Source organism: Quercus lobata, chromosome 3 (assembly GCF_001633185.2).
Source record: "Quercus lobata isolate SW786 chromosome 3, ValleyOak3.0 Primary Assembly, whole genome shotgun sequence".
Classification (NCBI taxonomy): Eukaryota; Viridiplantae; Streptophyta; class Magnoliopsida; order Fagales; family Fagaceae; genus Quercus; species Quercus lobata.
In genome coordinates this window covers 48,047,742-48,057,118 of record NC_044906.1, presented here as the reverse complement: position 1 = coordinate 48,057,118, position 9,377 = coordinate 48,047,742, and the positions used below count along the sequence as shown (strand labels likewise).

Here is a 9,377-nt window from a genome sequence, read left to right as displayed (position 1 = left end):
TGCCCAAACTGAAACAGTAATGTTAATAGAAAATTAGAAACTGGTAAACCTCCACCACCGCCTAATGATTATATGTAATACTAATACACTAATTGCTATTATAATAATAATAATAATAATAATTACAGTGTCCAAGGTGCAAAAATAATACTGCACGAGAAACTTAAAAATAGTGTGCAGATAAAAATCGGACCCTACAAAAGGGCTCTGCCTCCTCCACTTTTCATCATCACATCCTCACACAGCTCTTCTTGGTTTATTCCTTCCCTTCTTTCATTGGTAGAAGCCTCTCAAGTGTGCTTGTTTTTTCTTTAACAAAACAAGCTTTGTTTCTTATTATGCAGGAAAAAATGGCTTCTTTTGTGTGGACTCTGTTACTGGGTTTCCTATTTATGGTCTCCGGAGCCATGGGAGCTCCTCCACGGAAGCCTGTAGATGTCCCATTTGGCAGAAACTATATGCCCACTTGGGCTTTTGATCACATTAAGTACTTCAATGGAGGCTCTGAGATTCAGCTCCACCTAGACAAGTACACCGGTAAAATGAGCTAGAACAAGCATTCTTTTGAATCAGAAATATATTGATGCTGTCGTTTCAGATTTAAAATGCTTGTACAAATTTCATCTTAGCCTACATTCTCCTCAAATTTTTTTTTTTTTTTTTTGGCAAAGGTACTGGTTTCCAATCCAAAGGTTCTTACTTGTTTGGTCACTTCAGTATGCAAATAAAGTTGGTTCCAGGAGATTCTGCTGGAACCGTTACTGCCTTCTATGTGAGTTATTCCCATCGCATTTATTTTGTCTTTTAAAGATGTACTCTTTTCCAAAGAAAGTGAGGGAAAAAAAAAAAAATTTGGTTGAAAAAACACAGATTTTTTACATTTTTAAGATTGGGGTTTTCTTTTTTTGTCACCTTAATTTGTTTTAAACTTGTAGTATTTGTCTGATTATGTTGCAGCTATCATCTCAAAACTCGGAGCATGATGAAATAGATTTTGAGTTCTTGGGGAACAGGACAGGACAGCCCTACATTTTACAGACAAATGTGTTCACAGGAGGGAAGGGAGACAGAGAACATAGGATTTATCTTTGGTTTGACCCAACCAAGGCCTACCACTCTTACTCAGTTCTCTGGAATCTGTATCAGATTGTGTAAGTTACTCACTTTTTTTCTTTCTTCTTTCTCTTTTTGCATCTAGAAATGAACCTTTCAGATCCTGAAATGAAGCTGCTCGTATTTAAATATCTAGAATTAGAGCAAACTGGAAAAATAATAGCCCAAAAGATTTTTTTTCCACCCCCAAAATTTCACAAATCAAATCTCTAATCTAGGTCCCCTGATTGACGTAATCTGATGACCATTTTTTGTTTCTACTTTCTCGATGTGATTTGTCTTAAGGTTCATTTATTACTCATATTCAAGTGGCTTTTTCATTTGAGATTGAGAGATTAAAATTCTATAATAATATGTCCAAAGAAATAAGCCTGCTTAATTAACTTTTTTTTTTTTTTTGAGAAAAACCTGCTAATGTTCTTTAATTTATGTTCAAATGTCGAGGCTAGATCCTTGTTAAGAAAATTTCTGTTCATTAATTTTCAGTTATTTTTAGACTTTGTGGTTCTCAAAGTATCAAATTATGTTTTTTTTTTTTTTTTTAATTAATTTATCCTACGTTAATTAAATCGAAACATCCGGAAGAAACAAAATTTATTTGCAATAAAGACCTCCCCTAGCAAAGTCCCCATTTTTTTTCTTTAGAAAAGTTGAACTTCTATCAACATCCAATCTTTGCCGCAATCTCTGGATACATATATGGCTTATATGTGGACCAAAAAGTCTTTTCCGACAAAATTAGAACATGATCAAACAAAGCAAACACCTGTAATCTATTTGAGTTGGAAAAATCTCATTATAGTCAGCTCACGGTCATACTGGTAACATGGGAGGGTTTTTTCAACAATAGAACCCGACAAAACTTTCAAAATCAATAATAGTTAATAGAAAAATGGTATCACTTACACTTTATACTTTTTCAAAAGTAGAAACATATTATAAAATGTGGACATTGGGGAATGGGCGAATAGGGGGAGGTGATGTGTCTGGACTCTGACTGTCTCTTTATTTTATTTGTCAGATTCTTTGTGGATGACATCCCGATAAGAGTGTTCAAAAACTGCAAAGATTTGGGAGTGAAATTCCCATTCAACCAACCCATGAAGATCTACTCAAGCCTTTGGAACGCAGATGATTGGGCCACAAGAGGTGGGCTCGAGAAGACTGACTGGTCTAAGGCCCCATTTATCGCTACCTACAAGAGCTTCCATATCGATGGTTGTGAGGCCTCTGTGGAAGCCAAGTTTTGTGCTACCCAAGGCAAGAGATGGTGGGACCAGAAAGAGTTCCAAGACCTCGACTCTTATCAGTATAGGCGTCTCCAATGGGTCCGAACCAAATACACCATCTACAACTATTGCACTGATAGAGTCAGATACCCTACAGTCTCACCTGAGTGCAAGAGAGACAGAGACATATGATTTATTATGCTGATCAATGATCAATGATCATTATTAATATATTATGATACCTCTTATCATAATAATTTTATTTATTTACCACATAAATTTATGAACACCCCCCAACTACTACTATTTCAGGAAGACTTTCGGGCGTGATTTATGGGGATTTCTTTTTTCATTCCTTAGTTTGATCATGTTCCACTGTTATAATCATCTGGGTTTTATGTATTAATTATGTTTCTTTCTTATAATTTATAAAATTATTGTTATTTAATGGAAATGTAATCTCTCGTCTAGATGTGTATTGCCCAATAGCATGTGGAGTCGTAAAGTAAACTCATTCCCTGTGAGTGGTTTTAATCGATTTTTCGGTTATTATATTGTACTTAATCAGTATATTATAATAGCTTTATCCAGTCTATTATTTATGCAATATTACAACTAATTACTTTAATAAATATTTGCATTTTATGCCACGTTTCAAAAGATTCAAGTTTTCACGTGCCTTGATCTTTTACTAATTAGATTTAATGCTTGTCGGGATGCAAATATATATACGAGAAGTGTCCACGTGCACTCCAATTATCCAATCTTCTGAACTATGCTTAATAAACAGAGTTTTCTTAAGGCAAAATACTAAAATCTCTTTGGCATGGAGAGCCAGATTTTGATTTAAGTCTTGGTACAATCCTATATGCTGGAGGGTAAAACTGTTTACAAATCAACTTTTTTCTTAGACTCCCACAAATGAAAGTTACTCCATTGTTTTCTTCCGTCTTGTATACCTATTTGCGTCATGGCTAAGTGCATACATGATCCACCAAATTTGGTTATTACCATTTACGAATTACCAGTCAACATTAGCATGCACTAAACCTTCCAAACAAGTTCTCGATGGGAAAAAAGGTAGCTGGAGCCACATTGCCGCAACTAATTAGTTGCCACTGGTTTGTTAGGTCCGCTTGGTAAGGTGCCCAATTTGCATATGCATCAACAGAGAGCCACATTTACTGTTTTTATGTCCTCATTTTATTTCTCTATCTTCGTAATAATTTGATTAAAATAATAATAATAATAATAATAACTAGTTGCTAACCCATGTGATGCACTGGAAAGCACAAAGAACATCTACAAAATCTATATAACATTATAGTTATATTTGTTAGGTTCAAACACTCTCTTCTTGAATTATCAAATTATTAAAAAAAATTGACCCTCTTCTTCACTTTTTACTCAAACTTGTTTTCATAGCTCATATTTAAACAATCGCAGCAGAAAATTTTCTATTAATAGTAAAATTTGTGTAAAGACAAATTACAAGTTCATGTAAAGTGTACATACCCATACTCTATACCTCTAGGAAGGAAACATCACAAACCCTTTACATATATAGGTTAGATTTAAAACAAACTATATATATTCCAAGTTTGATAAGCCAACTCAATGGTAGAAAAATGTTCTTTATGAAATTAGATAGTAACATATTTTACAAAAGGGGGCAATTTTTTGTAACTCTATCTTGCTACTCATATTTTGCAGTATACAACAAAGTGATTTATTTATCTAGGTATAATGGGCAATAGCATTGGTTGTTCTTAAGCACAATTCAATATAGACAAATGAGATAGAAAAGAAAAAAAGTAACATAACAAATACAAAAAGTACCACTGTTCCAGCCCTCCATAACTCCATAAACAGAATCCTTTCCTAGCCCAAAAATACAAAAAGTTCCCTCCTTCCCCACATACCTGAGAGGGCCAAGACCACCAACAACTCTCCACAGCATTCAGACCAACCTCTCAAAGAAACCCAAGGAAAGCACGACCAAAAACATATAAAGCTTCCTCCTTTTTCTTATTGAACCAAGAAACCCAGCAAAGGCAGCTCCTTTTCCCATTCACCCTGCACAACCAACAGCAAGAACATATACAACAAAGCAAGCAGCAAGGCATAGGAGCAAAAACAGAAAATAACTCTATCTCTACCTTTCCCAACATCCTTGATTGTAGGTCTTTACTTTCTCTTAGCTTCTGCTTTAACATATATAGTATTAGATTAGATATTGATTTGAAATCACGTGAATAAACTGCTAGTTTTCCATCATTCTTTGGACAATATTCTCCCCCCTACTTGCAATAAGATTTCAGAAAGAGCAATTAAGAATTTTGATTGAATGATTAAATTTATTAGTTTCTAACAGTTTACGTTTTTAAGATAAGTGGTAATTTATTTATAGTATCAAGGCAGATGGAATTAAGTATGAAATATCTTAAAATTTAAAGTCACACCATTGCCTAAAGGAAAAATGTTATACAGGTCTTGTGTAATGAACTTATTTACTTCTTTGGATTACCAAAGCATGGTTGAGAAGAAATAATATTCATGATGGCTTATACGGTCTCAAAAGATAAATAAATTCATGATGGCTTATAACTGCCTAAAAAGTATATCTTGGCACATAGTCTCAAGAGATGAGATTAAAAGGCTTAATTATATTATAAATTTCAATACCAGAAGACTTGAAAAAATAACCTGAAAAAATTAGCAAGAGGGAGAATCTTTCCAAACTTAGAATTTAAAAGTTTAGGGAACTGGAGGTAGAAAGCTCTAGTATGGATCTAGGAACTAATTTATGCGGGAAAACAGATCATGCCATATGAACACTATTTAGGAATTCTATCAAACTCTTGTGAGAAGCCAATAACAAATCCGGAAAAGACTTCCATTTTGAATTTTTTCAAACTCATGTTTATTTGCCTCCATCTAAAACAACCTTTCTAACAAAGAATGCTTAAAATCACTAAAATGAGACAACATACACTATATATTGATTACTATCTTAGGCATTAAGCTAATCAGTGCTTTCAATATAAAAAACTTAGCAATCTCAATTTTCAAAAGAGAAAAAAATACTTATCCCAATGAAGACAAACAAATACTCACCCTAATGCCAGTTAATTATTGCTGGGTTCTATTTGTTGTTATATTTCAAACTTAACCCCACACCCTCAGCACAACCAAACCCATGAAATTTATTCTACAATTTGACATCCAATTCTCTTTTAATAGCATCCAATGATTCATTGTATATTAATAATTGACAAAATTTTTTAAATAATAATAATTTATTTCAACACCTGTAAGCTCCTTCAACAAAATCACCAAGCAAGTCCAATTGCTTCCACTAACAGTACTAAATAGAGCCTATAAAACTGTATAGAAACACATCAAAGAACTGAGTATAATTTATAAGCCAAAAAAAAAAAAAAAAAAAAAAAAAAACCAAAAAAACAAACAAAAAACAAAAAACAAAAAACAACTCTATCTCTACCTTTCAATTCAACCATCATAAAAGAATTGAAAAAAAAAGAATTAAAAGTAAACTACAATAGTAGGGTTAGTTGAATGAAATAAACCCTTAAAAAAAGTGTGGTACGCAATATATTTCCTCTCCTCCCTTCATAAATGGATTTTCTTAATGTCCATGGTCCAATTAATTACATGACCCAGCCAGCAGCAAGAATTATTCTAATAGTACTGAATAGACAATCACTTTTAAGTGAATGCATTAACATCACTCACAATTTTACATGAAATTTATATCAATACCTGTAAGCTCCTTCAGCAAAACCTGAAATGATCAAAATTCATCATCTACCACTATAAATTGATGCAAGAAGGTCACTCCTAAAAATAAATGATTTCCAAACATCATAACATAATGAAAATGATAAATATAAGAGTCTATAGAATAACACATAGGAATGTAATGAAAACAATAGTGTGAACTGTAAATCAAATTTTAAAAATGAGCCAACATACACTATATATTGATTACTATCTTAGGCATTAAGCTAATCAATGCTTTCAATATAAAAAACTTAGCAGTCTCAATTTTCAAAAGAGAAAAAAATACTTATCCCAATGAAGACAAACAAATACTAATCACCCTAATGTCAATTAATTATTGTTGGGTTCTATTTGTTGTTATATTTCAAACTTAACCCCACACCCTCAACACAACCAAACCCATGAAATTTATTCTACAATTTGACATCCAATTCTCTTTTAATAGCATCCAATGATTCATTGTATATTAATAATTGATGAAAATTTTTAAATAGCTTCTCTCTCTCTCTCTCAACCAAACCCATGAAATTTATTCTACAATTTGACATCCAATTCTCTTTTAATAGCATCCAATGATTCATTGTATATTAATAATTGATGAAAATTTTTAAATAGCTTCTCTCTCTCTCTCTCTCTCTCTCTCTCTCTCTCTCTCTCTCTCTCTCTCTCTCTCTCTCTCTCTCTCTCTCTCTCTCTCTCTCTCTCTCAATTAATCATTATATCTCTGTCAAAGACCCAAACTCTCAAACCAATAATATAGATTCAATTTTGAATGTGTGTTTGTCTTCCTTATAATCTCAGAAACCGAGTTGTGTGTTCAAAACCGAGCAGTAAACCATTACTACCAATCCATATAACAAAATGTAATAAGGGAAACAAAAATCATCAAGCAAAAAAACATTTCTTGACAAAAAAACCATTTGTAAGTGAATTTAATATCAGGGTCTGAATTGTAATTTGTGAGCTTGATTGAATAATTTAAAAATGGAAAATAAATTGAATATAAATTAAGTCAAATCAATGTCAAGACCATGTAAGAAAACATTTTTTTTTTTTCACATTAAATTCAGTAAAGAAAATTGAGTATAGCACATACACAGCAAACTGAATTAGTGAAAAAACCTTCAACTGATCCAAGTTCAATTAAACATAAACTCTGTCAATTTATATAAAATAAAAATCAGACATAGTAACTTTATTTTTTTGCTTAGAATCAAGACAAAAAAATTTACTATTAAATTCCCACGTTACTATCATAGTATCATCATAAGAGAATTAGACCAAATGTTATAAAATGATAACATGAGTAAGACCGGGTAGTTGAAGGAATTGAGTTTTATAAAAAATTTGTGAAAAAAAATCGGTTAGAAAATTATGAATATTAGCTTGCACCCATTATAGACCAACAGATCTGGCCTTAGTATCATATAAATTAAGTACCAACACATAGTGAATAACAGAAGGGAGAAATAATTTGTACTTTTTGGCCAATCTGCTAGTGTCGGGTCCTCCCAAGCTTGGCCAGCAGCTTTGTGAGGAACTACTCTCTTCTTGGTTTCTGCTTTGTGCTCAATCTCTTTGCTTGCGAGGGCAGCCTTTACGCTCTCAAGTGCTTCTGGTGTAATCTTTTGTGCATGTATTTGAAACAATTGTTGTGCTTGTTCAAATACAACACTTTTAATTATAAAAATATAATATTTATTTATAAAGTAAAGAAAAAACAAAGATCAGAAACCATCCGCACGATTTAATTCTCCTTTTCTTTTGGTTACAGACAGATTGGTGCTCTTCCTAATCATTAAAAAAAATTGATTTCATGTCACAAAGGTGGAGAATGGTGGTTTGGGGAGCAGGTTTGGCTGTGGGTCTTTGTTTTGGAAGAAGGAGAAGGGGAATGGTGGAGAAGGGGTTTGCATTTTCTCTCAAAAGTGGAGATTGGTGGTTTTGGTATCGGGTTTAGTTGTGAGTCAACAGACAGCTAAAACTACAAATACAAAACAGAGTCAATAGACTCAAGAATACCCCCAAGTTTGAGATAACCAAGAAACTTAAATATGCAATCACATTCCAATTTCAAATTCTTTCTAGAAACATATTATTATTAATAAATATGCAAGAAACAGTACATAATAAAGGAAAGGTAAATACCTGACTGTCCTTGTCTTGTAGTACAAAGAATCATATGTAACCCCTCCTTAATCATGTTTAGCTACAAACATGAGAAAAAGAAAAAAGAAAAATGCAAGCACCTGCAACAAAAGTGAAATAAAATAGAATACCATAGAAAAATCTTAGTAGAAATAACATAAAGTAATTCACAATTGGCAAATTAACAAAGCAAAATTCACAATTCACAAAGGTATCTAAAAGGAACCTTCACAATTGATTATGCTTCCATTTACTTTTGCTTCACTGTTGTTTTTTTCCTCAACACCCAAACAGATGCTCAATTTGGTTAAGTTTGTCTGATCGTGAAAATACTTTGGAAGCTTTATATCAAGCAGATGGTGTGTGTCTATGAAAAGTGACACTATTTTGATTCTAGGAAAGTTAACTAACCTGGGTTGGAGGAGAAAGATGAAGAAGAAGAACATGATTTATCAGTTACAAAATCAGAGAAAGAAATCAAATTAAAAAAAAAATTAATTTAACAAATCCTTAGGTGTAAATTAATTGAAATCAACAATAATCAAACTGAAAGTAATTCAAACATTAATGAATTAGTAAGAATAAATAAAAGTTAAAATGTTGCACAGATATCTGATGCGATTCGTACTAACGGATTTAATCGTAAAGAGAGAAAAGAGTTACCTTCTTTGGAAGAGTCGGCAGTTTGGGCTAATACCTTAGAGAGAATGATTGAGAGGATTAAACCCAGAGGATGAAACCCAGAGGTCTGCGTTAGGAAGGTGTGAAGTGGTTAGAGAGAAGAAGGTTTTGAATGAGTATACTTGAGGGTTGAAGAGATAATCAAACGGTGGGGCCGACAAATATAGAACTGGAGAAGGGTGGTGTCGGAGAAGATGGAGCCGTTGAGCTGCAATTTGTGTGGGGGAATGGCAGAGCGTTGTTTGCGTTTTGGAGGAAGGAGAAGGTAGAGCGTGTTAGGGGCTTAGGGCTCTGATTTTGCGTTTAAGTATTTTTTTTGGGTTTAAAAGTTTTTTTTTTTTTTTTTTTTTTTTTTGGGGGGCTTAGGGCTCTGATTTTGCGTTTAAGTATTTTTTTGGGTTA

At 32.9% G+C, this 9,377-nt stretch overlaps 1 protein-coding gene across 1 annotated transcript; it reads left to right on the top strand.

The window, feature by feature from the left end:
• Positions 1-255: 255 nt before the first annotated feature.
• LOC115982578 (probable xyloglucan endotransglucosylase/hydrolase protein B) lies at positions 256-2,796 on the top strand. The gene is made up of 4 exons (XM_031105204.1): positions 256-537; positions 672-772; positions 958-1,151; positions 2,135-2,796. Exons 1-4 carry the CDS (start codon positions 339-341, stop codon positions 2,532-2,534), a joined length of 894 nt encoding a protein of 297 aa, XP_030961064.1. The 5' UTR covers positions 256-338; the 3' UTR covers positions 2,535-2,796.
• The last annotated feature ends 6,581 nt before the right edge of the window (positions 2,797-9,377 follow it).